General features: G+C 58.1%; 4 protein-coding genes across 4 annotated transcripts; all 4 read left to right on the top strand.

The window, feature by feature from the left end:
- Positions 1–1,118: 1,118 nt before the first annotated feature.
- JKF63_05439 (uncharacterized protein) lies at positions 1,119–5,093 on the top strand (the record flags this gene model as incomplete). Its single annotated transcript, XM_067901398.1, has 1 exon — positions 1,119–5,093. The coding sequence occupies one exon, from the start codon at positions 1,119–1,121 to the stop codon at positions 5,091–5,093; it is 3,975 nt and encodes a 1,324-aa protein (XP_067758073.1).
- A 1,488-nt stretch (positions 5,094–6,581) lies between these two features.
- Positions 6,582–10,277, top strand: JKF63_05438 (uncharacterized protein; the record flags this gene model as incomplete). The annotated part of the gene is made up of 1 exon (XM_067901397.1): positions 6,582–10,277. The coding sequence occupies one exon, from the start codon at positions 6,582–6,584 to the stop codon at positions 10,275–10,277; it is 3,696 nt and encodes a 1,231-aa protein (XP_067758072.1).
- A 6,113-nt stretch (positions 10,278–16,390) lies between these two features.
- JKF63_05437 (uncharacterized protein) lies at positions 16,391–19,363 on the top strand (the record flags this gene model as incomplete). Its single annotated transcript, XM_067901396.1, has 2 exons — positions 16,391–18,841; positions 18,872–19,363. The coding sequence occupies 2 exons, from the start codon at positions 16,391–16,393 to the stop codon at positions 19,361–19,363; spliced, it is 2,943 nt and encodes a 980-aa protein (XP_067758071.1).
- Positions 19,364–21,976: 2,613 nt separating this feature from the next.
- JKF63_05436 (uncharacterized protein) lies at positions 21,977–26,506 on the top strand (the record flags this gene model as incomplete). The annotated part of the gene is made up of 1 exon (XM_067901395.1): positions 21,977–26,506. One exon carries the CDS (start codon positions 21,977–21,979, stop codon positions 26,504–26,506), a length of 4,530 nt encoding a protein of 1,509 aa, XP_067758070.1.
- Between the last annotated feature and the right edge of the window lie 565 nt (positions 26,507–27,071).

The raw sequence follows: 27,071 nt of genomic DNA, 5'->3' as shown, positions 1-27,071 counted from the left end.
TTCGAAAGCAAAGATGATGTCATCAAAGGGCACACAACGCCTCTCGCGCACTGGTGCTCATTTCGATGAGTGTAATAGGCTTTTATATGCACGCACGTGCACATCTTCACACAACGTGATGGCCGTAGGGTGGTGATCGTGTTTATGGTCTCTGTTTTTTTTTTTTCTTCACCACTTGCGTGGCAGCTAGCAGTGTTGCTCGCCTCTTGCGTCTCCTGATACACACTCACCCTTTCTATCCGCGCTTCACTCATAGTGTGGTGAGGGTGGCGATGTAGTGATGTCCGCTTGCAAGGAGGAGGAGGAGGAGGAGGAGGCTGAGTGCAGGTGCAGGTGCCCTTTTTTGGCGGCGTGTGGTCTCATGGGCGTCTCTCTGTCGCACGCCCATCTTTAGCGTTCGTTTAAAATGCACCACGAAGGGGGATGTTTGCTGAGGTCTCTCTATGCTCAAAATATATATTTATATATTTATATATATGTTCTTCTGTTTGTTTCTCTCTCTCTCGACGTCACAAGCACGTGTGCACACACACACACACACACTCGTTGTCAGGCTCCCCATTTTTTCGTCTGACCGTCTAGTCGCTTTCTCTCCCTCTCTCAAGTGAAGCTCCCTCCCCCCTTCCCCCCTCTCCCCCCTTCCCTCCTCTACACACTTTTTGGTCGCTGAGTGGGGCTTTGTTGCCGCTGTCATTGCTACACGGGCGCGTGTTTATCGAGGGGTGTTCCACCGTCCCTTGTATGGCACCACGGGACATCTCAGTCTCCAGAGACCAAAAAAGGGGGGGGGGAGAAAGGGGGAGAGGGACGGGAATCGGAAGAAAAAAGTGTTCGTTTGAGTGTTTTTTGGGGGTGAGGGTGTGGGGTCAGCGCATCATTGGTGGATCCGCCCTCCTCCTCCTCCTCATCGACCAGGCACACCACGTGCGCCGGCAAGCCCGAGTACAGACAATCGTATACTAGCATACACACCAACCCGCGCGTGTATGTGCATATATATATATATATATATATATTTATATATGTTCGCTTACATCCATTCTACGCACCGTTGCTCACATCTTTCTGTATTCGCCGTGTGAAGAGAGGCCAGAAGGAAAAGGGTGTTTTGTAAAGTGATGGACTTCGAGGAAGCCTGGCAGGAGGCCGTGAGGGAGGAGGAGCAACAGCGACAGCAAGCAAAAACAGCAACCACGCATAGTGACGTTCAAGCTTCTCTCTCTTTCTCTCATGCGTCTTCTGTGACACCTGAGGTCGGGGGTACCATCGATTGTGGCACACGCGCGTACGACAAGCAGCAGCAGCAGCAGACGGGCGCAGGGGGATGTGGGCATCACAATTGCGGTGCTGGTGATGACGAGTATAATGAATTCAGCGACGAGGATCTTCTGCAGTCCGTTCCCTTTGCGAACGACGCTGCTGTCATGCCAGCCGTTGGCCACTTGGACCCGCTTGCACCGGTAGTAGATGGCGTTACTACTCCCACTATTTCCATGTCAAACTCTAACGTGCCGCGTGCTACTGCACTGGCAGCCCCTGTGGATATGCCCTCCCCGGCTCTGTCTTCGACGGCACTGCGGGGCGTGCTCGAGTTTCCTCCTCTCGGCGCTTCCAGCTTTCTGCTTCGTGGCGACAATGGACAAGTGTGCTGGGTGACCACCTCTGGTGCTCATGCTCGTGCTGCGCCCCTTGGGCAGAGCTCAGGTGAGCGGAAAATCCCACAACCCCCAGATCACCCAAGCTCGCATGAGGTGGCGGTGGTGGGCGTTGGGGCTACAGATGCTGAGGATGTCCTTGACAATCTAGGCGAAGGTAAGGGGACCGCGCCGTTGAGTTGCAGCGGCGTGGTCTTGCAGCTGAGTGATGAAGACGAGGATGATATGTCGAGGGCGGCGATGCCGTATGGAGAACGTCGGGCCAACGACCCAACGGGGTTCTTCCGCGACGGTGTTAACGTTCGATCGATGCTCCGGGAAATCTACGCCGAGGAAATGAAGGAGAAGCGGCAGCGGCAGCAGCGGGTGGAGCACGAGGAGGGGGGGCGAGATGCACAGCGAGTATTAGTAAACCGGAGCTGTAGTGAGAGGGAGGCGCCCAGCGCTGTCGATGAGGTGATAGATGACGAGGAAAAGGAGCGACGCCGGCTCGTCGGACCGGCGCGTCAGTGCCGCGCCACTGCCGCAGGTGCTGCTGCGCGCCCCCGGCCATCACCTGTCAACTTCTCTGATGGAGAGCTCTGGGTCACCAAGTACAGTCCAAAGCTGTTCCGCGAGGTGCTCAGTGATGAGACCATCAATCTTCAGCTGTTGCAGTGGCTCAAATCGTGGGACGCTTATGTGTTCCCTGATGACACGCCATCTGCAGCCAAGGGGGCACCGACTGCAGCTGCGGGCTCCATACCCACAGCCTCGCCACCAGCGGAGCGCATCGCTGTCCTCACCGGACCGCCCGGAGTAGGAAAGACGACACTCGTCCACGTTCTCGCCGCACATTGCGGCTACGAAGTGATTGAGGTAAACGCGAGTGTTGAACGGACAGCATCGCGGCTGGAGGCGCTTATTAGGACGGCTGTGTCCGCGGCTGGGCCGGCTCCCGGGGGCCGCCTTCGTCGGTCCACCGCCTCCCCGGACTTTGCTGGGACGACAGTTTCTGCACCCGCTCACGGTGAGGCTTTTGACGAGAAGAAGGGCGGCAGCGGTGCCGCCTCAGTGACCGCAATGACCTCAGCGGCATCGTCGCCGAAAAGTTCTTTTTCCCTCGTACACCACCTGCTGCGTCCCAAGTGCCTTGTCATTGACGAGATGGATGGCATCGCGAGCAGCAGCGTGGCCGCGTACCTCGTCCAGCAGTCACTACACCGACCTGTGTTTTGTCTGTGCAACGACTTGTACGTGCCATCCCTGCGGCCGCTTCGGCAGCGTTGCTCTCACGTCTACCACATGCCCCCCATTCGTCCGCAGCGGTTGCTCACACGGCTGGAGGAGATCGCGCGGCGCGAGGGCGCAACCATGTTTGACTCGATGGTCCTGTCAGAGCTCATCACATCCAGCGGTGGTGATGTGCGGAGCTGCCTAAATGGAATGCAGTTTATCAGCAGCTTTGTGCACCACCAGCAGCGACTCGAGGCAGGCGCAGGCGAGTCTTCCTCTGCTGCTGCGGTCCCTGCCGCCCCCGTGGCGTCGCGGCACGCCATTACAGAGCTCATTCGGCGCATGCAGGGTAAGGACACCCGCGCCGCACTGCGCGATTGCTGGCAGCTTCTGTTCACCCGGCCCGACCGTAACAAGGCGGTCCAGCTACTGAAGCAGGAGTGCGGAATCGACTACGATGCTTTTGTTGAGGCAGCCGCGGCCCAGCACACTCGCAGCATTGTCTCTACGCGTCGGCCGGTTGGGCAGGGGAAGGGGATCGGTGTTCCGGGAGGCGGGGGATCCGTCGTCACACAGGCGGTGACGGGGAGAGAGGAGGAGGTCGCATTGGCGCGCGCAGCGGCCCAGCCAATAGCCAGGGGTTTTCGTGTCGATCCAGGCTACCTCTACACGGCTCAGAAACTGTCTCGCTGCCCCGACAACAGCGGTCTAGTGGATGGCCTCCAGGAAAGCTATCTCGACCGTCCCTACACCGACTACGGTTTTTCTCGCACCAGCGCCACGGCTGACAGTTTCTCGAACCAAGACGTGACGGTTGCTGCCGCCTTTCGGCAGCCAGGGATGATGGGGACGGCGGAGCGCCTGTATCAGGTCACGGCGCTGACGTGTTTTGTTCATTGCAGCACTGCGGCTCGCGGAGGGGGCCGCATTGAGTTCCCACGCGAGCAGGCGACGCTGCGACGTTTGCAGTCGGAGGCGCAGCATATTTTTCAGCGATTCCGTGAAGGGTGTCGGCCACACATCGCCACGTTCCTCAGCGGTGATGAGATGGCGAGCACGGATGTGGCACCAATGCTCATTCGATGCTTGTTTGACCGGTCGCTGCGTCTGCCCGCACACGCCATCTCTTCTTTCAGTCGACTGCCGCCAACGGATCAGCGACTGTTGCAGACATCTGTGGTGCGCCACGTTGAGTATGGGCTGGACTACCAGCGGGACCGGCAGTACACCCCGTCGCCCGCTGCCGACACCGTTGCTGCGGCTGAAGCGCCTCTCAGCTCAACAGGCTTGTTGGCCGCGCTGAATGTTGGGGATGAGGCGCCGTGGCGTCTGACCCCGGAGCTGGACAAACTCGTGATAGGCGTGGTGCGTCCGATGGAGCACGCGCTTGTTGGAAGGGGCGGCGGTGGTTACCGCGGCTCTTTCTTTTCGCGTTCGTCGCGCATTGGAGGGAGCGGCCACGGCTTTCCGGCCTCGGGAACCAGCTCCAGGGGTGGTGGTGGTGGTGGTGGCGGCAGCAGCAGCAGTAGTAGTAGTACTAGTGTGCTATCGAGAGCGCTGCCGTTGGCATCCGTGATGATGCCGATGCGGAATGAGGTGCGGCAGATTCTTTCAGGCGAGATTTCTCAGTACCGCGTCATGCAGTCGATGGAGCGCCTGAAGCGTCAGTCGCAGCAGTTGGGAATGGAGCAGCAGCCTGTGCTCGATTCTTCAACGAGTGCGCTCGAGCGAGGTCTGAAGCGGCAGCGCGCCGACAGCGACTCCTCGGCCGCGGCAGTCTCGTCGACTCTCGTCCACAAAGGCGACGCGGCAGTGCCACGTGACATGTTCCCTGTCAGGCATGCGACCGTGGAGGTGGACGCACCCGCTGATAAGCGGTCACGGACAGACGCGCTCACGGCCGAGTCATCGCCTACCACCACTGCCACAACTGTGCGGCGCGACTTCTTCGGTCGGCCGATACTAAGCACGGATACCGGACTCACCGCGACATCATCGACTGGCAGAGCCGCGCGTGGTGACCGTGGCAGAGCACGTACTACCAGCACTGCTACGTCAGCCTTGTCCTCCCGGGCACCACCGTCATCTGAGGACGCTGGTCAGGGCTCGTTGCCTCGTCCGAAGACTCCTCATCACCCCACGATGAACGCTTGCGTTCGTTACGTGTATCAGGACGGCTCCACAAATGCCGTCAAGATGCCGGCGACGTTCGCAGACTTTTAACGCAGCGAGTGAAGACACGGAGAGTGGGTGGGGGGGGGGGGAGGGGGGGGGGGGCGGAGCGTGTGGCGCCGGTGATGGGCGCGGCTTTCCCCCTGATGATCAGGCCGGTTATTCCGAGGTCAAGCTAAAATATATACATCGTCATAGATCGCAGCACGCGCATGTGCACACACACACACACAAACATACATATGAAGGCGTACACAAATACTCGTGCAAGGCAATGGGAGCGAATCAGAGTGGGTGAGGGCATGAAAAAGTGTTCAGGTTTGTCAGATGAGGGACGGGGAAGGGGGGACGCCGTGGAGATAGCAGAGGGATGTTCGGCTCATTGTGTGTCCTTCTCCCCTCCCCCACCCTCTGCGTGCGTCTGATGATTGTTTCCTCATTGCTTTGCTTTTTTTTTTGTTATACGATGTCTATCATAGAGTAACGCGCAGTCAAACACAAAACGGATACTCGAGAGGCCAACTCAGCATCACCGTTGCAGGTGTGGATATCATCATACACAAACTTTAGGCAAATCTGTGTACATGCGCGATGTCGTGGACGATGTTGTTTCTCGCTGTGTGGCTCCACACGATAGCGGTCGCCTTAAGCCATTGAAAGAGTCAAACAAGTGGACATACAGGATCCGAGAATAGGGGCACTGTGATGCAGCGCAGACACCCCCCCCCCCAAAAAAAAAAAAAAACATTTGCTATACCTCAGCCGCAAACCTTGATAGAAGTGGTCACCCACTGCCGCCGCTGCCGCTGTGCTATAAATAACGACACACGTTAAATCAGTTCTCAATCATGCATCCGTTTCTGTGTCTCTTTCTCTCTCAAACCCACAACCACACACCCACACTCTATTTGCTTCGCCTTGGTCTTTTCTGTTGTGTGCGGCTTTGGTTGGGGGTGTGGGGTACAATCACATCGCCACCATCACGAGTGTTGCAGCTGATGTTGCTGTCTCTCTAATCACCCACACGCTCATTTGACAAGAGGAAGAAAAAAGGGGAGGCAGAGGCGGTTCAGCTCATACCCTTGCTCTTCTCTTCCCCCCCTCCTTCGACAATCGGGCTTGCACTTGCACTCACCTATTCTGTCGCCTCCCGATCACGATCTCGCCTTCTCCTCTGTGTCGTTCATTCTCGCTTCGCTGTCTCGGACTTCCTTTCTCTGTATTTGTCCCCCCTCCCTCCCACTCACCCACTCTGCTGTACCGGAGGGTCGAGGAGGACACGAAGATAAGTCAGGAGCAGCAGGAGGGGGTGTGGTAGTAGTTGACCAGCTCATGTGGTTCGGGCCATCACCGCGCGCACGCATAAGAGACACACACCAATTTACACACAAACACACATACAAACTCTATAGACTGTTTCACTTACGAACGGAGTCCGGCGAGACATCCTTGACCCACGTCTGGGGCGACACGCGCACACGGAGACACCTACATACACTCATGCATAGATAGACTCGTGAACAGGTGCCCGCATAGCTAATGAATGACCGACAGACACCACACTTCACGGTGGAGAAGCAGCGCCGCCCCTCTCCGCGTGTGGCGTCGTCAGAGAACAGCTCCTTGTCACCAAGCTACTCAAGCGGACCGGAAAGCAGTGCCACACCTGCCAGGGGTGACAGCGGTGCGGCTGCTAGGAGTCCTGGCGTGAGCCACTTGGATAGTACTCCTGCTGCTCCTATTGCCTCCACACGCACTCCGCTGCACCACAGGGGCGGGGCAGCTCGCCATGGCGTCTCTGGTGGCGGCACTTTTGGATCGACTATAGACACGGCGACTTTTACTCCCCCTGCCTCCGTCTTCACATCGACGCCCGAGTACGGCAGGGCCATGGCACACTTGCTGGACAGCGTCACGAGCCATTCGCCCGCATCGCTTCCACAAACACCTCCTCGATCGTCGTCCTCATTACCGGGCCACAGCACCGCGTACTTTTCTTCTTGTCAACGCCATCCACAGAGGCAGGAGCATCGCTGGTCGACCGATGTACAGACAGCTGCCCAAACGATGCGTCAGGCCAAGGTAGAGGGGAGTAATGACGGCGTGTCGGAGTGGAACCGCTTCCATCCTATGCGGCAGCAACATCAGCAACGGGAGCAGCAGCAGCAGCAGCACGACCACCATCGCACCCAGCGGCACAATGCATTACCGGCTTCTCAGAAAACGCGGCAAAGACTGGAGGCTACCGCTGCAGAGCCCACTTCCACGTACGCCTCTACGAATAGCGTCAACGATGAGACGTCGTCTAATTTCTCAGCCACCCCGCTGCCGCCGGAGACGTGCGAGCGCCACGGCAGTGAATGGGCGTCTCCGTCAGAGGTGCTGCAGCTGCGCGCGGCTTGCCAGGACGTAGTCTCGCGCTACACGCGTGAGGTGCTGTATTTGAAAAACGAGCTGGCCAAGGCACGGGAGGAGTGCGCCGCCTACGCGCGGGAGCGTAGTGAAGTGCGGAAGCTGCAGCAGGTCTACCAGGACGGCGTCGAGGCGTGTGGTAAGGCGAAGGAGCGGGAGGCGCAGTGGGTGGAGGAGCGTGCGCTGCTGCACGTACAGATGGAGAAGATCATGGTGGAGAATCAGCGACTGCAAGTTTATATCGCCAAGAAACACCGGCCCCATGCCCACCCCATGCCAGCGCGCGGCGGCGCAACTGGAAAACGAGAACGTGTGCGTGGAGCTCTCCAAGCCGTGGAATCCGCTGCTGCTGCTGCGATGCCATCTGACACCCCGTCTCTAATCTCCTCTTGGCCACCTCTAGCACCCACCACCACCTCCACAACGACCATCGCCACTGGTTCTTTGGCCTCTCCGCAGTCACTTGATGGTCCGGACTCGAAGATCTCATCCACTCCCCTCAGCACCGCGATGGCCGCCGGCGCTGAGACGGCACCGGAGGAGGCGACGTCACCGTACACGTTTCTGTCGTCTGCGTCGTCGCCGCCGCCTCTTCCTCAAGCTCAACAGGATAACGAGCGCCAGGGCGGCGACGGCAGGGCGGCGGCCGCGGCGCTACTGCTTTCGTTGTCGCCACCCATCTCTGGGCAGTGTGCGCCCACAGTCTCCATCTTGCCTACCGTTGCTGCCGGCACCGCCGGTGCGCATTCACCGCATGCAAATCTACCTCAGAGCTCATCTGCCAGTGATGCTGGCAATATCACCTCTACAGGTCTCCCCGATGGCGATGGTAGCCATACGAGTCCATCGCCTCAGGAGGAGGACGGTCACACACGACGGCCTCCACGCGGTCGTGCTGATCACGACGAGGGGCCGCACATGTCTTCCCTCATTACCCCTTCGCTTTACACGAGCAGTGAAGCTGTGACGTCGCGCTCTGTAGGAGCAGCTGCTGCGGGCGTCGTAAGCAGCAGTGACGACGACGGACGCGGCTCTGGGAGGTCGGAGCGGCCTCCGCGGAAACCGCGGGTCGGTGTCGGTCGTGAGGGAGATGTAGGCGACCGCATCGCCAGAGAGGGCGATTTTAGCCCCTCTTACGCTCGCGGCGTGACGGAGGTGTCGTCCACGTCCAGCAGGACGACGTCGTCCTCGCCAGCTGCGGCCATGCACGCAATGCTGGTTGGCGACAGTTTTATGCCGGGACTTGTGCAGCCTGTGAGTGGTCACAGCGGCCGTGGTAGCCGTCGCAATGCAGAGAGGGGGGGTGATGGGGTGGCTGCTGCGAGTGAGGCAGCGAACATGCCGCCACCGTCGTCTTCTGGGGTGGCCGCTGCGGCGGGGTTTCCCATCAATGCCGCCACCAGCTTGACAACAGGTATGACGCTCTCCGCAGGCTCCACCGCAACAGCGACCGCGTCTTCGTCATGGGGTCTCCAGTATCTCTACCAGCTTCCACGCACACCCGCCGAGGCTCTGCAGGAGGAGATGCGGATGCTCAAGGAGCTTCAACGGCTTGGAGAGGAGAACCATGCCTTGCAGGCCCGCGTTGAATACGTGGAGGCGATGAAGGAAATCCATACGAACCGGTGCGAACAACAGCGCCTGCGACTCGCCCAGGAGCATGATCTGTCGCGACACAGTGCGGCGCAGTGGGAGTTGTCATCACAACAACTGGAGTCAGAGGTGAGGCAGTCTAGAGCACTGTGCGCGGAGCTGAAGGACACCCTCGAAGACGTGCTGCAACAGGCCAAAAGGCAACAGGAGCTGAGTCAGGCACGCCTCGTGGAGCTGGAGGCAAACTGTCGTGCGGCGCTGATGGCTGCACGCGACGAGGCTATGGCAAAGGTAGGTGCTCTTCGATGTACCCTGCAAGAGATTCTCGCCGGTGGGGCGACCACGTCCGCCTCAGCATCGTCGGCGGCCGCATCGCACGAGGTGGTTCAGCTGCGAGAGGAGACAGGGCAGCTGCAGCGCACAATCGAAAGTCTCCGGGCTGAGCTGCATGCGCTGCGCGCCACACACACGGCACTGCAGGATGAGCATAATGCTTGGCAGGCGGAGGTACAGATGTGTCGGACACGCCTCGAGGGCGACTTGGCGAGCTCACGGGAGCTGTTGGCGGCTTCGTGCAGGGATAAGCAGGGTGCAGAGCTCTGCATCGACCAGCTGGAGGCAGAAGTGGCGCGACTGCGCGCGTCTGTTGGTGTGTCTGAGGGGTGCATGCATGCCATGGAGGAGCGTCTCCGGATTGCCACCGGCGAACTCACGTCGCTGCAGGAACAGCTTGACGAGGCAGCAATGTGGCAGGCACGCGCTCTGAGTGCCGAAAATGAGCTCAGCACACAACGCGACTACTACGAGAGGGAGATCGACATCTACAAAACTGCGGCGTCTGCGATGCGGGATCGTCACCAGAACGAGATGATGGATCTGGCAAAGCGCCATGAAAAACTGCAAATACGCTACGAGGCTGCAAGGGTGCGCTTGGCTGCAGCGGTGTCGCGGTCAGGGGCGGCTGCGTTGTTTTCTGCTGTTGGCAGTGACACCAAGACACGGCGCTCCCGCCATGGGAAGAAGGAAGAGGGCAACCTGTCCGTCAACACCCTCGGCGATCGAATCGATTCAAGGAGTCCGGTCTCGTCAGCTGCTGCCATCAAGACAGAGCCTTCGCCGTCCCACTCCGCAGTAGCCGCCTACGATTCTCTTCAGGCCCTGCGCACCTCAGGGCAGGCAACAGAGCAGCTGATTCACTCCCTAAATCGCTCCACCTCGCCGTACCTCTGAGGAGACAAGAGCCGGTAGGCCAAGCTGAAGAGCGTGTCGACCATGAGAGACAATTTCTTTGAAAGGACAACGACGGTTTTGGGGTGAAGGGGGAGGGGGTGGAGGCTGCAGATACCCTGTAGCACATCTCTTCGGATCGTTGTTATTTATAAAACTTGGTAGTGGCGCTTACCCCTCTTGCGTCTCTTCGCCTTCTCTCGTTCCTCCTCATTGCCTTTCCCCCCTCCTATTGGCGATGTGTATACGCCGACATGCATCTATGTGTGCTCTAGGTGTCGATGTCTGTGCACAGAGCGACATAGATCACCTTCTGCTGGCCATACGGGGGGTTCTTCCCTTTTTTTTGTGTGTGCTTGTGTGTTGTCGGTGTGTCTTTCTGCCCCCTTTACAAAATAAGTCATGTTGACACACTTTAGTCACATGAAAAAAAAACCTTCGCAAAACAACAACAACCACAAAAACAACAAAAAAGAGCGTGGCTGCGCAAGAGCAGAGACGGTGTCAGCAGTAGAAAGAAAAAAAAGGGAAGAGCCAGAAGCGTAACACTCGGTACACGCACGAGTACACTACCGACGCTCTACGAAAAGAAGAAAAAGAGAGGGAGGAGCCTTTTTGGGGAAGTGGAAGGGGGTAGGGGAAGGGGGAAGGGGGGTGGGCTTCTTGATTGAATTCAGTTCTGTTTGCCTCTCTCCGCCCTCCCTCCCTCCCTCCCTCCCTCCCTCCCTCCCCTCCCCTCCATTCTCTCCCCCGGTGCTACGTGCGCTTTAGCTTGTCAGCATTACCCTGTGGCTTCTGTGCATATCCTTTTTTTGGTACAGTCCTCCTAGGTCTAAGGCATTGCGCCGCCCCCCCACACACACACACACACACAGAAAAAAAAGCATAGGTCACGTACATCGTTCCCCTGTTTGCACTCCATGGGGTGCAAAGGCTCGAAGGCGAGGTCGGCCAAGCCTCATGAGGCCAAGGCGGCCGAGACCGGCACGCAAGAGAACGCTGTACATAAACCGCGTGAGGGGGGAAACCGCGCCTCCATCGACTTCGCCGCGTCTCCCTTTCGTGTCGCCAATGAGGACGTTGGTGGCAGTGGTGTTACGGCACTGTCGGCACAGCCTCGTGACCGGCATCGTCGCGACGACTATATGCCTGAATCGCCAACCACGGGAGTCGCTCCATCGCTACTGCGCGTGGGTAGCGAAGTCCCCCCCCACGGCCGGTGGTGTTTCTCCCCCGCCACCGGCGGCTACTACGGGGGTCTCCCGGCCTAGCGCACATGCGTCACCACAACTGACTCAGTGTATGCCCTCGAGAGTGGGCTTAGGGGAGGGTACGTCTGCGGGAAAGATCGGACCTTCAGACGAGCCATATGACTTCAATGGTGAAGACATTCGGGGCCCACCACCCCTGGAGCACGCACACCCGTTCGCTTCCACGAACAGCACAACCGCTGTCGTTCATCCTGATACTTTTCCACTTCCGATGCTGCGCTCAATAGGTCCTGTGAAGGGTCCGCTCGATTCGGCTGACCAGCCCAGAGCAACTTCGCCACACCGTCCCAACAAGCCCCACGCGACATCATCAAGTGAGCTGCATCAGGGCGATAGCATCAACGGGGTCCAGCCTGTCCTTGTACAGACACTCGGTGGTATCAGCACGACGGGAACAGCTCTCCCGCACACAGCCGACACCAGGCCGGCGCCGGAACAACGGCCCGTCTTTTCAGATGTAGTGCAAGAAACGTCGCCATTGCGGCTTCCAGCGTCAGTTACATGCCCCCCAGGTACACGCACCGCTGGAACACATTGCGATCCGAATCGGGGATGCACAGGCTCCATCTCCGGCAACGCTAGTTCCGTGGAGCATAGCTGCTGTCCGGCCCTCCCGTCACCGGAGCGCCCCTCACCCGATCCCATGTCAAGCACGAGGCCACAAAAGGTTCTCGTCTCGTCAGCGCCAGTTCATATTTCACCCCAAATACCTCTTTGGTCGCGCCCCATACCCGGAAGCAACGCTGACGCCTTACTTTCCGATGGAGCGAGAGGCGGAGGGTCTAGCAGCACGAACAGGGAGCTCCTTGCAACACAGTCGACAAGGCAGCGATCGGTAGGTTCTGTGACATTACAGCTCCCTTCTCCCTCTACCTCGCAACCCCTCACTGCAGAGCAGCAGATCCAGCGTACTGCTGCACAGATGCCATTGGAGTTCTCTCACGGCTTTACCTTTGTATCTCCTTCCACCACCACCACGCAGCGTTCGAATTCCTCATGTGTTTCTGCACCGTCCGTAACGCCACCAGCGGATTTCACCACTCCTGGCGGCGGCGACGCGCCCGGCGACGTATCCCTGCCGCAGCACTTCGATTTTTGCAATGAGCTGCATGCCAGCAACGGTGATCGTGGGGGCGCGGGGGGTGGGGTACGCACTCCGCGCTTGCATATGCCCAACTACGCCAGCATACGCGCCTGTGCCACTCAAGGACACAGCGAGAGCGTTTATGTCGTGCCCACAGTGCCGGGATCTGTGGGAGCTTCGATTTACACTCCGCCACGCACTTCACCTTCGGACTTCAGTAACATGAGTGCGCACCGCTATACCAGGAGCAACAACAGCTGGCCTTTGAACAGCATGAGCAGTGCCGACGGCGGTGGCTTCTTGGTGTGTGGGCGCGGCAACGACGGGATCTCCACGAGCCTTCCAACCCCGACGAACTGGGAAGTCGTTCAGCAGATACGTCAGCCCACCACACACGTCAAGTCAATCCTGCGCAAGTCCGGGGGCACCGTAGGAACGACGTACAGCGCGACAGCTGTGAAAGATGGCGGTATGATGAATACGCACCAATCCGCTGTGCACTTGTTGTCCGCCAACGGTGGCGGTGCTCGTTACAGCTCCGGGACGAACGCCGACTTTATCTCTTGCACACGGTCCAGTGGCGACTCAGCCAGCGGTGGCGACGGGCGGATCTCGAGGCCTTCGTCCATCAGGGTCGAACCCGCGTTTCGGAGGGACTTTATCGCGCTTCACTCCTCCTCCACCTGCAATGCGGAATGCATAAACGGTGGCAACTCACCTCCCGCTGCGCCTGTGTTGGTCCCTGGTATGCGTTCGCTCATGCTCAATGGATCCCCGGCAGCGCCTTGGATGAAGCCCATCGAGGCCAACACCGTGATCACTACCAACGGTAGCGATTCCTTGGTAGATGCTGTCCACGGCAGCGGCGTCCAAAGCGATGGCGGCACACCGCTCATTGTCGAAGAGCTCCGCTCGTCTGCGTCTCCTCATCTGATATCCTTTTCCTCGCCTATACAAGTGCACCTCTCGCCGAACGGTTCCCATCAGCACTGTTCGACCGGCGCTAGCAGCGGTGGCGGCGCCAGCGTCGGCGATGGGATGACGCCCGTGCTGTCGCCACTGCCGGCAGTGGAGCCGTCCTCGTCGTTTACACCTGAGGCCCTCGCCATGACATGGTGCACGTCTGATGATCCACCGCCTGACATCATGCTTGCTTCCCCTCCACGGAAGCGCGTACATGTGGTCGTGTGACTCTTTCGGTGCGTCTTGCATAATGGAGCAGGTGCATTAAGGGGGAGGGGAGGCACGGGGCGAGGCACGGGGCGAGAGCACACGGTTTCTGGTCCTTGGCATTTGAGGCGGGATAGTTGCCCAGAAGGGGACAGCATGTTTCTTTACGTGTTTTGGGATTCAGAGTGTGTAACCTATGTGCGTTTGTTTGTTGTGGTGTATAATGCACACTGCCGCTGCCCATGCTGCGAATCTCGGTAGTGAGGCGATAAAGTCCCAAGCAGATTTTGTCCATGGTCTTCCCCCCCCCCCCGGGCTGTCTACATAAAAGTATAGATGTATATATTCGTGTAGATGTGTGCTTTGAAAAAAAATTATATATTTTTTTGTTTTGTCTTGCTTCTGTGTGTTTATCTGTGGAGTTTCAAGAGAGATTTTGTGGGTGTGTGGGCCCTTGCGCAACGGTTGGTGTTTTCTTCCTGTTACACTTTTGTTTTGTTTTCTCTCTCTCCTCTCTTTTTGTGCGCGTTTTTTTTCCCGTGGTAGCGTCAAGCTCAAAGGGTAAAATCTACACTTGCTGAGCTGGAGAAGGGCGGGGGGGGGATAAGGGGGGGGGGATAAGGGGCTTCGCCTGTGTGTATATGTGCATGTGCATGTGTGTGTGTGTGTGTGTATGTGGAATAACTTCGTTTTCTTTGGGGGAAAAGGGAATGAAAGGAGCAAAGAAACAACATTTTTCAAAATGGGGGTTATGCCTCCACACTGTGTGTCTTCTCCCTCTTTTTTTTTTGTCTCCCCCTTTTTTATAGTTTGGGCAGTTTTCCACCACACACACACACACATAGACGACAAGGCATCAACAAAGTCTACATGTGTGTCTGTTTGCGTACATATGCATATGTGTTGGTGTACGGTGGAGGAGGATGGGTAGGGGGGTGGGAAGAGAGGGGTGTGGTCCCCCTCCCCCCGCCCAGGGATGCGTACGCCGGTATGTTCTCTTTTTATTTCAAATACTGATGTGGCTCCTGTAGCAGACGCTCGTGTGCCAATTGGCATGGAAGGAGAAGATGACTCTTTTTTTCCCCCACTGTCTCTCTCGGCTGCGTTGTGAGTGTTCATATATGCGGAGAGGGATGTGGGCCTGTCTCTGTCGGCTTCTCTCTCTCACACGGCGATGCACACAGAGAGACGGACGCTCATTGTTCTGTGTGTGGGGGGGACCCAGGATGCTAGGGACTCACACTTGACAGGTGATCCGATGTAGTCTTCGGTTTTCCTCAGTCTTTTTTTATGGGCTCTCTTGCTCTGTATACTCACGAGCACTGTTGATCGTGAGGTGCGTGTATATTCATGTGTACATGTATGTTCGTGATCATGTGTAGTGAAATGTGTACTCATCAGTTTCGACCAAAAAAAAGCAGAGAATTGGAACGCACGTGCGCGTGCGCGTGTGTACGGAAGTGTGTGTGTGTGTGTGTGGGTGGTGGGGGGGTGGGGGGGGGGAGGAGGTGAGGTGAGGGGGACAAGAGAGGGGGTATCACTTTCCCCCCATCCTCGTATTGGTTTTGACTCCACTGCTGCCTCACGTGGCTCTCTGTGAGTCTCTCTCTTTTTCCCCCCTCTCTTGACACGTTTGTTCAACAACATAGTTTGCTTCTCTCTGGTCTTACGAAGCGAATGGGGTGAGGCCTGTCCCATCATCACGTCCATGCACCACTTCTCCCACTCTAAGGTACACCTTTGTAGGGCGTGGACGTGGTTTTGCCCCTCCTTCCCGTTTTTGATGTATTGTGTTTCCTCTAAAACACTCACTCAATTGTTATGGTTCCCCCCTTTCTCTCCCTTCCCCCTCCCCTCATATAAATGCATCTCTTCCTTTCAATGCCACAGTGTCGCCGTCTGTTCACCAGCGAAAAAGTTGCGACGACGTCGCCGCGATATATCTATATAAAGAACCCCCCCCCACTCACACACACACACACATCCACACCCCACACCCCACATTCACACAAAAAGAAGAGCGGAAGGGTGGGTGGGGGGGAGCGGAAGTGGGAATTGAGTGGAACGAGTGAGATCACCTTGGGGCTGCTCGGGGTGCAAACGCGGACACGCACAAACGGGCCCCCCTTCTTCTCTGTGGGCCTCCCCCCCCTCCCTCCCTCCCTCCCTCCTTCCCCTCTCCCCCCCCCCTCTATGTGGTTGTAACTCCCCTCCTTCCTTTCTTCCTTCACTACCCCACACGTCTGTCTGTCTGTGTGTGTGCCCGCGCCTGTTTTCTCTCAGTTCATTTGCGACTTTTCTTTTCCACAGGCTGAAAGTCGATAGCCTCCAGGGCCGCACGTGCCCTTGTGTGTCTCCCGTCTGCCACGTCCCAAATCTACCGGTCAGGCAGCCGAGGTCTTCGTCTCCCCTTTTTTTCTCGTTCTCGCCTGACGGGGGGGGGGAGGGGCGATACACGTCAACGTCAACGCAGTCGTTGTGCACTGTGACACACCCGCTTCGACTACACTCAACAGTTCTCACTGAAAAGCATCGCAGTGGTAGAGGGACGTGGCGCGCGACTGTGTTGAGAGAATCGCCCAACACTCGAGATGCATCTGCATCCAGACACGAGACTTGCGACACCAGTCGCTTCTTTTGGTGGTGTCGGTGGCAGCGATGGCGTTTTACCTGCCAGCGCCAGCAGACTAGCTGAGTTCTCCCTGCAGAGCGTAGTTGGAGTGACTGGCCAGCTCGTCACGTCACCTGAGCGGCCTGCTTCTTCACTCTCCCCGGCTCAACTTGCCGATGCTGCTCTCCCTGATCATTCGCCGCCACAGCGCCCCGGGCGGCGATGGACGCCGCGTCGCGGATCACTGCACTCCGGCGTTTCTGCAAGTGGCGGTGGAGGCGCTGTAGCGGGCTCTGTGGCAACGCTACGGGATTGGGTACGCTCTGCCGGGTGCAGTCCGTCGAAGCAACCTCGCAGCGCGTCCACCTCACGGAGAGACAGCCTCGCCTCCTCATTTGCCTCGTCGCTAGTGCCGCGAGAGGGGCAATGGGAGCTGTCGCATCCGTGGACGGGTGATGCAGACGGGGATAGCGGTCAAGGGCGCGAGGGGCACGCCGAGCCTGGATCGAGGACTGAACCGTCTGGTAGCAGCCGCAGCAGCGCTGCGAACAGTGGGTGCCGCTGGGCGAGCGTCAGCTTGAGTATCAGCGAGGCTCCGGTTCAGCAGTTAGGTGTGCGTGAGGGGGTCTGTACGCCGACGAGTCCTCAGCGGTCGCCGTCGTGGCGTCACCTCCGCTCTCACCCGACGACGACGACCACAATCACCCCGTCAGACGTCTCTGTTCCCAGTTCTCATGGCAGCAGCAACGGCACCGCTGCCCTGCTCGGCAGCAGTGCGTCTCCATTCTTTACAGATCACAGAAGTTGGCACGATTCAGGTCCTTCCAGTCTTGTTGTCAGGGGCCGCGCGACGTGTTCCACCACGGTCCACAGAACAGGCACTACGCTACTAGGCCAAGAGGACTCGGGTACACGCGGTGGTGGGGGTGACGGCGGCGGCGAGAGCCGCGGAGATCAGCTCTCTCTCTCACGGGTTTCTTCGCCGTCTTTTGTCACGCCGCTGCCGAGTCCTCGTCACACCGCACCAAGCGGCTCCGCTATGAACACGGGCCCTCTTCCGTTGTCGTCGTCGCCTGCCTTGGCCGCACGGGAGCTTGCAAAGCTGGGGGAGTGGCGGAGCATCATAGACGCTCAACGAGGAGCAAATGTCCCCGCAGCGGCGTCCATTCCCTTTCTGCCGCCGCCACGGCCATCCGCGTCCGAGGGGTACAACGACGGCTTGGCAAGTCGGCGCTCAGGGAGCCCATCTCGCGAGTCCATGCGTACTTTGCTGTCAGACGGACGCTGGGGTGGTGGGGTTAGCGTCGTGCAAACACCGCTGGAGTGGGTGCAGGGTGGTACTAGCGGGGATACTGGTGGGGTCTACGGCAGCACCTGTCCATCTCCAACTGGTTGGAGCACAAGTGAGCTGGACCAGGCGATCGATGGTTTCCCGCTTGAGCAGCGCAGGGCTGGGCACTACAGTCCTGCATCCTCGCCGATTCCAGTATCACTCGCTGAGAAGGGAGGCCTGTCCTTTGTGCGTCACGGAATGCCATACCCCAGTCCTATCACCTCCCCGAGGTTGTCATCGCCATCGTCCACCTCGCCGGTTCACAGCATCATCAACCATGGGTGTGGCGGTGAAGGTGATGATAGCGGCATGGACGACATCGAGGTGAGGGACGTCAAACGCAAGTGCGTCGAGAGCCCACGCGTGTCCCCACTGCCGACGTCTCTGAGAGCGACTCCGCAGAGCGATTCATTTGCTTTTTCCCTCGCCGATGCGCTGGCGGCCGAGCCGACGTCTGTGGCGATGCAAAGTGAGGTGCGCCTGTGGCAGCAGCAGCAGCGCCGCAAAAGGACTGTGTCGCCGTCAGTGGCTCGCCCAGACGAGGAGCAACTCCCATTTAACGATGTGGGCAAGTCTGCCTCGACCCACCACCGCGCCCGTTGCACCTTTTCGCCGACCTCACCGATTCGCACAACGGCGCCATCTATGATCCCGATGCATTCACCACCACAACTGCTGGACACTCCCCTCTCTTCGTCTCTGTTGCTCACCGGAGAGTGCGTTCAGCCACACGATATGGGCGGCGGCCCGCCTCACGTTCCATCTGTCGATGATATCACAACCGTCTTGGGGCATTCAAAGAACGCATCGGGATTTGTTGTGGAGGTGGATGACCAACTAGCCGCGTCGCTCTCGAGGTGCTGTTCCAATGGGAGTGACGACGAGCCTGAGGTAGACACATATTCGCTTGAGCGGACACAAGCAGCGATGGAGGACGCGGACACCGAGGTCACAAGCGCGCTTTGCATGCGTCAGCATCAGCTGTACCTCCTCGCCACTTCTCAGTTCGCTCGGGATGTGGAGCGTCACGGCGGTCACGTCGACCCAGTGCAGCTGGAACTGGAGGGGGAGGATGAGGCGGAGGAGGGGGGCAAAGAGGGGCGGGAGAGGAAGCCCCCTAGTTGGCAGCTTGCCAGGTCGAGAGGATTCCCAGTGGCCTCAGGCAGCAGCTCTGCAGGACAGCGTGGTAACGGAGCGGCACGGCCACGATGGGAAGAATGTGGCAGTCCGTCCTTATCGCAGGACAGGGGAACCGCAAAGGAAGAGGCTGGAGTCTCATCATCCCCGACTGCTGCGTACCTCCCCCAGTCACACACTCTGCCCGCTTCTCCTTGCTCGCCCGTGTTTCGCGCTACTCCCACTGCGCCTGCGGCCACCCCTCTAGTGTCGAGTCGGGTGAGTGGCGAGGAGAGTTTTGGCACACCGCTGCACAGAGGTGCTCCCATCTCGGGCACGATTACGCGCCTGCGATGGAGCGAGCCAGAGGAGAGCGAGGGCGGATACTCACCGATCTCGGTAGCCACCACGACGGAATCACAGTCACGGCGCGATGTGTCGCCGCCAATCCGGGAGCGCAGCATGGCTCCTGCGGAGCTTCGTAAAGAGCGTGAGGGCTACTAGCTGATGGGAGGACAACAATGTGGTGATGACTGAGGCCACGCGTGTAAGCCCCTCTCTTTCTCTCTCTGTGTGTGTATGCCCTCGTACCAGTACTTCTTGCCTTCGCCTAGTCGTTTTTGAACTCCTCCTCGAAACCACCCCGACACGCTTTTCTCCCGTGGCTGTCTGCCCCCCCCTCCCCCGATCCATCCACGAAGCCAGTGGCTCATCACGACAGTGGTTAGCACCCCCTTTGGTGGTGGCAGCAGCGGTGGGGCAGTCTTTTTGAATGTTACACATTTTTTATTTTTTATTTTTTATTGGGTGAAGTCCCGCATTCATCAAGGAGTTTTTTCGCTGCCAGGCCGATGCACGTCGTCAATCGTTGTCCCCCCCCTTTTCCACCTTTCTTCACTCTCAATTTCGTTGATATTTGTCTCCATCTTTCTCTCTGATTCATCTAGATGTGCGTACATATACACATATATACATATATATACATAGATATATATATGCATATGCAGATAGACGCTCCACAAGCTCTTCATGTATCGGTTTCCGCCCCCCCCCTTTTCCCCCCCTCAGCTGCTGCCGCTGCCTCCGTGACTCCTTTTCCCCTCTCTTTATCCTGTTCTTCGCTTTCCCGAACCACGACCGCTCGATGCGGACCGTGCGGTGGGGGTGGGGGGGGATGACATGTCTGATCGAATATCGGGAGCCGAGACACATGCACATGCACACTTCGCGATGATTGTTGATAAAGCGGGGGCACTAAACTTGTGTTGAAGGCGGAAAAAAAAAGAGGAGAGGCGCCGTTTACGCGCATATGCCTGTTCTGCCTGTCTGTCCTTTCAGTTGTATAGATACCTCCTGTCCTTCCCACACTCCTCTCCTCTCCTTCTGCACTCTCTATCTTTGCCACTTTCTTCACCTCGTGATGTACACGTCTCCACTTTTTCTCGCTTTCTGTCCCCGGTGGCCCTCCCCCTCTCCCCCCCTCCCCCTCCCCCTCTCCCCCCTCTCCTCTTCCGCTTCCTCTTCTCCTTTTCACCTCACCCCTGTCTGTTCAAACTACAATGTTGAACGCCCACACCCCCAACTCCGCCGAACACGTCCAATACAAAGCAAAGGGCCTGCCACAGAAAAGAGAAACAACAACATCACATACTTGGGTACCCCCCAAAAAAAAAGGGGTGATCCCCCTCCCCCCATATAGACAACAGCAACAAAAAGACCGACAACACGCAGAGGTACTCGTTCAGTTTTGTCAGACCGACTTTGAGGAATATAGATATTTATATATTCTTTTTTTTACGAGTGTTTCACCTGCCTTCTCCCGCCTGCAGCTGCCATTCGCCCCCCTCCCCCTCCCCCCCCTCCTCCCCCCCGCACTTACTGCCACCACCAAACCGACCTGCATCATCACGAACACACGCCAAGCGTCTTGAGTATCTGCCGCTTCGTCACTCTCTGGGGATGCTTGTGTGCGTACCCGAGAGAAGGGATACCAAGGGGAAAGAGGAAGACACAGACAGACAGATACACTTTGCGGCACACCTTGTCTCTTCTGAGACCCCCCCCTCCCCTCCGCCCCCTCTCTCTCTCTCACAGCTGCTACTGCTTTTGCGCCGGTGTGCATCTCTCTGTCTGTCTGTCTACTCTCTCTATCTTTCTCTCTGTGAACTTGTAATTCTTCGTTTGCTTTTCTTTTCGAAGTATCGACTATTTTTTTTTTCGTTTCCAATCGCGTGTGTGTGTGTGTGTGTGTGTGTGTGTGTGTTGAGATATTCGCTTGGTCTCCACCTCGGTATTCGTGTTTGCATTGGGTGTTGTTTGTCCCCTTTTTTTCTCTTTTCTTGTTGTCTCTTCTCCTTGTCTTGTGTCGTAGCGAGGGGAAGCCTGTTCTCCCGCGTGCCCGCAGTGCGGAGTGCAAAAGTAAAGTCAAAGGATAGCGACACCCCCTCCCTTATCCCCCCTTTTACTCCCAACCTTCTCCCTTTCTCAGCTTCGGCTCCCATCAAAAAAGAGGAAGAGGTAGAAAGACAATTCAGGCTAGGAGGGAGTGGTGGCGGTGTCGTGGCGCGCGGTGCCACCTAGACACAGAGGTGGAGCTCCCCCCCCCCTCCCCCCACACCTACCCACACAAATCGCTGTCCAACACGCGTTTGCACATTTTCATTACGTATATCACATCTCACGGCTCTGCACTCTCGTCTTTTTATTTTTCTTGAAGAAAAAAATATATACCCCCCCCACACATACACACATACACGCACACACAAGGGCATACCTCCGTCAACATAAACTTATATATATATATATATATATGTATATATATAAATAGCTCCTTCGGGGTTTGTGTGAGTGCGTCTTACATATTATTATTTTTGTTGCTGTTCTTGTTCTTCATCTTTTTTCCCCCTTCTCCCGCTCTCTTTTCCATCGATCTTCTAGCCTCCTTTCCACTCTCCCCCACAGACACCACCACCACCGTGTTGCCCCTGTCATCATCACGGAGGCGCCTCCGACTTCTCGGTGTGCAACTTAGTGTTTTTTTTTGCCGTTTACCTCTGTGAAGGGTGAACAGACTTGAGAAGAACATTACCCCCCCCCTCCCCATACACGGAACCAGCGATGTCGGCGCATGATACACCGTTGCCGAGTGATGAGGCTGCTTCGCCCCCGCCGCGTCCGCCGAAGCGCAGCGGCAGCAGCAGTGAGGATACCTACAGTCACACGAGTTACGCAGAGGGTACTCAGTGGACAGCCACCACAAACAGCCGACCAGCTCTTCTTCAGCAAATGCATGCGCTGCATAGCGATGATGCCGTGTCGTTGGAGCGCGCTTCATCTCGAAAGCCCCGCGATAGGGGGGAAGAGCATCACTGCTTCCTTAACGGAAAGACGGACGTGGTGTGCAACAGCGGTGCTGCGGAGGCAGCCACTCATACCATCTTTCACCATAATGTCGCGCTCGACAACGTGGTCTTGCCCATTGCTACCACTACAGCGCGGTCTCCAGGTGCGCCTGGGGCGGCAGCAGTAGAGCAACTGACAGCGATGATGGCGGTCCGATCACCAGGGGGGCGGGAAGGCTGCGCCGTAGACGAGGATGACGGGGACCGCGATCAGCGAACACACTACGAGGCCACCAATGCGGCAGAGGGAGTGGCGCACGAAACGACCCCAAATGGTTCGGATCGCGCCACGCGCTGCGGCACATATCTAGTCAACACTGCTCAAGTTGGGACCGCCACCGCGGCGGAAGCCGAGGATGAGGAGAGCGAGGACGAGGATGAGGATGGCTTCTTTCAGGAGACGGTTCTGTTCATGAACAACGACTTCCAGTCACTCGGCAGTACGCGGCGCACACCGTCGAAGACGTCTCAGCAGCTGAGTCAAGAGAGGGTTCTGGGTCCAGTCAGTACCACACCTCTTAAACTCCATTCAATGGAGTTGGTGACCCCTGCGAAGAGGACACCCTCAGTTTCCGAGATCCCAGGAGGGGACGGCTCCACTGGTCGCCCGGGTCAGGTGGGGCCGTGCGCGCTTTCTTCTGAGACAAAAGAACGCTCCGCTGCGGACACCACAACCTCGCCGAGTCTCTCAATACGTTTGTCACCGACTACAAAAATGAACGTGCACGCGCCAATGGTGCCTCCCTCCTCGTTCCACACGCCACAGCAGTGCGACCGACTCGATGCTCACGCCTCCGTTTCTGCAGCCGCCACCGCCACCACTACCGCCGCCGCGGCTAGCCCAGCAGCAACCGAGTACTTCTTTATTGACAACCTTGATGGCACTGCCTACCTCGCCGACGCCTCGCTTCAACTTGACGGCACCTACGCCCTCGGCCAAACTCTCCTTCTCGCTCAGAGCTCCTCCTACTCGGGGGCCTCAGCGAAAACCACGCTGCACCGCGGCGCCGCCGGCACCGAGTCCCCGGTGGTGACCCCGCAGTTTTCCTCAGACTTGCCACAACAGCGCGCCAACGCGGTGCACCGTCCACTCCGCGGCGCGCGTCTTACGATGGCATCCCAGGCACGTCTTGGGGCGTCCGTATCCTCATCCTCGCCGTCTCCCCACCTCACCCAGAACTGTGCCGGCTCTCCGACGTCTCCGAGCATTGCCCGCGCGGTGGTGCGTCGCTCTGCTGCTCAGTCGTGCGACGCCTCACGTTTGCTTTCGAGCACCTTCAGCGACAGCTTCGCTTTCGACCAGACACTGCTGGTACCGCTGGATGCGAGTTACAACGGAGGCCGCACCGCTGTGATAGCGGATGCCTCTCTCATCAGCAGTCGAAGCTACCGCAGAGCCGTCCCAGTGCGCTGGGATGCGAACGCCTCACCCACGGTGTTGGCGCCGATGTTCTCACCCCCCGTCGTCTCCAAGGCTCTTCGGGCAGGGGATGGGTGCCGCGAGCACGGTGTACCACGTCACTCGCCGCCGCCATCCTGTCCTCTCTCTGCTGCTTCATGCTCAGCTTCACCGGCTTCTCCAGTGCCTCATTCACCCATCGTGGCGGAGCACGTTGCCTATCAGCAGGCACGCGCGACTCGTGAGCGACGAATTACGCGTCCAGACCAGGACGTCATCTACTTGATTCCCGACGATGCCACCACGGCGATGATGACATCAGAGGAGATCACGAGTCAGGGCTGGATCCCGGTGCAGATGGTGGATGCCTTGCCGTCTGCCGCGGTTACAGCCCTCACGGCCGCTGACGGCGATGGCCGCTTTCGTTCGTACATTGTTGGCGGTGGTGCCGAGTCGCCGCTTCCTAAGAACCCCCCCGCCCCTACCTCCGCTGCGAGGGTAGACTCACAGGGCAATCGCGTCGAAGAGTTTGAGCGTGAGCAGAGCCTCTCGCGTCAGCCGTGTTCCGGCAACGGTGGTGTCGCCTCACCGATACTCAGTCCTGCGTCCACACTCTCCGCCTCAACGCTGGAGTGCATCAATCGTCGGTTGAACTACTCCATTTCAGGGTGGGCGAGTACACACCAGCGCTTCGGTGCCGCTTCCCAGTCCGGCGCTGACGGTGCAAGCGTTCCCAACTTTGCCGGTTGCATTGTGTTGCCACCCGCCACACCGCTCTCCGTCGTTGAGCATGTTCATAAACCGCACCACAACACCAGCGGCAGCATTCAGAGAGAGGAGAGTTTGACCCACTTTGGCACCGAAAAGGCCTTCAGCGGCAGCCATTCCCCTGTGCCGGTGGCACCGGAGTGCTCGGAGGCGCTAGTGCGCGCGCCGAGCCCGTCTCGCTGTACGGATGTTGCCACCTCGATGGCGCCACGCCAACAAGGCCGCCCCATCAATGCGCCAGTCGCAGAGAAGGACAACACTGGTGATTCAGTGAATGTCGACTGCGGCTCGCTGCTGACAAGCATGAGCTATCAGCGTCCGTCCACTGTTGGGACGATGGCAAGCGAGTTGTACGCGAACGACGGCTCCTTAAGTCTCCCGTTGACCTCGTCTGCCAGTGCGTCGCTTAGGGTAGGGGCTCTGCAACTCGGCGTCGGGGCCGGGGCACTTGGGGCTGTCGCATTGCAGCATCATCCACAACAGGCGCCCCAGCAGCTGCGTGCCCCGCACCCTCGTCGCGTGACCGCGATCCGGTTCTCTCACGATACCGCGTCTTCCTCAGTATCAATGCCCGCTTTTGGTGAGCGCATTCCGTGTATGCCGACTGGCGCCGCGCCGCCCTCCTCCTCGACCACCGACGGCGACGGCGGCAGTTTTCGCACAACCTACTGCAACCACCAGACCAGTGTTACGAGCATGGAGACGGTCTCGCCCGACCCGATCCTCGGCAGTGGCGGTGGTGATTGTCCCAGCTCAAACAGCGTCAGCGCTGCGGGACTCCCGCTCTCACGCGGTACGCTGGGCATGGTGACGGCGGCAGGACCGCGCGGTGAGCGGACTCACCTGTATGCAGGTAATCAGCACCGCTACCGGCAACAACGTGCTGGTATGGCCCGCATACGCAGCGCCGGCAGCTTTCAGGCGCAAAAAGACGTGGCCGACGTTGCAGCAATGAGTGTCAGCGGCACAGTCCTCCGCTCAGGGGCGGTGAGTCGAAACAGCGCCTTGCACCACCAGCGCCACACCAGCCCGCAACAAGATTTCATTCGTCGGTTTGAAGCCACGCCTCGAGTGGGGGGGGCCATGTCGGGAAGAGTTGACAGTCGTCGCGCTGCACTTGCAGCAGTGCGTCTAGTGCCAGATACCTCCGTGTTTCTTCCCTGGGCTCCACTCACCATCACACCGGAGGGTTCTTTAAACCTAGGCGGTAGTGAGGGGACTGACACTGGCATCGGCACTACTGCGTCCACTGGTGCGTCTATGCACTGCTCGCCGATTACGTTGAGGCCGTTCACCAGCTCCGCAGATGCAGGCGCGATGACGACGACAACTACGAACACTACTGCCTCTGACACGGTGAGCACACCACAGGCGGCGCAGCGGATCACGAATGATCTTCCTGGCAGTGACTCAACGCATTCCCCTGTGACGCTGGCAAACTTTGAATACCACCGTTGCGGCGGCAGCGCCCCCCGGACTGCAGCGGCCTATCATCCAGCACCGACTAGCGCTGCCGGGAGCAGGGATACGTTTGCATCCTCATTTTTGCAGCACGCCGTTTCGCAGGTGCCGACAAGCGTCGTCCGCAGCCTGAACAGTGCATCTGTTGCCACCACCATGGGTCAGGCGAGGAGTACGTCGGTCTCTCGGGTGTCGACGGCGACCGCGTTGCACGAGACCGTCTCCACCGTGTGCGACAGCAACGTCGCCGTAACGGCTGTGATGGAGGCGACTATGAACGAGTTTGAGGCTTCTCTGCGTCCCGCATCGGCAGAAACTGAGACAGAGCCGGATGCGCACGCACCAAGCACGGCTTCGGCAACACCATCGGTGCCCCCCTCCCCTCAAGTGTCCAGGCATGACTACGATGCACACAAGGAGAATCGAGCCACATGCTTTCCGGGGACCTTCAGCTCCATCGGCGCTGGGCTTCCTACTGACGGAGCGCTGAGGTCCCTCGTATGTCGGGAAGGCTCCGCGGCGAACGCCGCAGTGCCACTTCCCAGCAAGGCACGGTCGCCGTCCCACTCGGCACCACTACAGGACACCTCTCTTCTTGGACAGCCGCGCTCGCAGTAGAGAGAGTCGGCGTGGTTTGGCTACCAGTAGCACATACACCACAAGCTTTCTTCTTTCCATGGGATTTATCGATTCAAACATTTGTGTTCTGTTGTCGCTGTTCCTGGAGAGGTCTCTGTGCTGGGTTTCCCCGCCTCTTACATTCAACTAGACTTAGATTTCTCAGCGCATACATATATATATATATATATGTATATACACACACAGGGTGTATACATATATCTGTGTCCTTCTCTGTGTGTGAGTGTATGTGTGTCTGTGTGTACTGTCGGTTTGTATTATTTATTTGTAATGCCTATGAGGCGTTGTTTGTATTTTTTTTTGGGTGTTCCGCAATCTTTTTTTTCTTTCTTCCCCGCTTTTTTTCTTTTTTTTAGGTGGGGCGCATTGGGGCCGGCCAAAAGTCTTTGCTTTTCGGATACGTGGACCCACGTATACATCCAATGGACGGGCAAAGGAGGGGGGCTGAACGGAAGGGCTGGGGAAAGATTTTTGCTTGCTGACACGAAACGGTCACCAAAGCATACAAACGTAACTTTTCTTCGGTTCTCCTTTGTTGACTACT

Source organism: Porcisia hertigi, chromosome 17, assembly GCF_017918235.1.
Source record: "Porcisia hertigi strain C119 chromosome 17, whole genome shotgun sequence".
Lineage (NCBI taxonomy): Eukaryota > Euglenozoa > Kinetoplastea > Trypanosomatida > Trypanosomatidae > Porcisia > Porcisia hertigi.
This window is presented reverse-complemented; position numbering and strand designations above follow the sequence as displayed.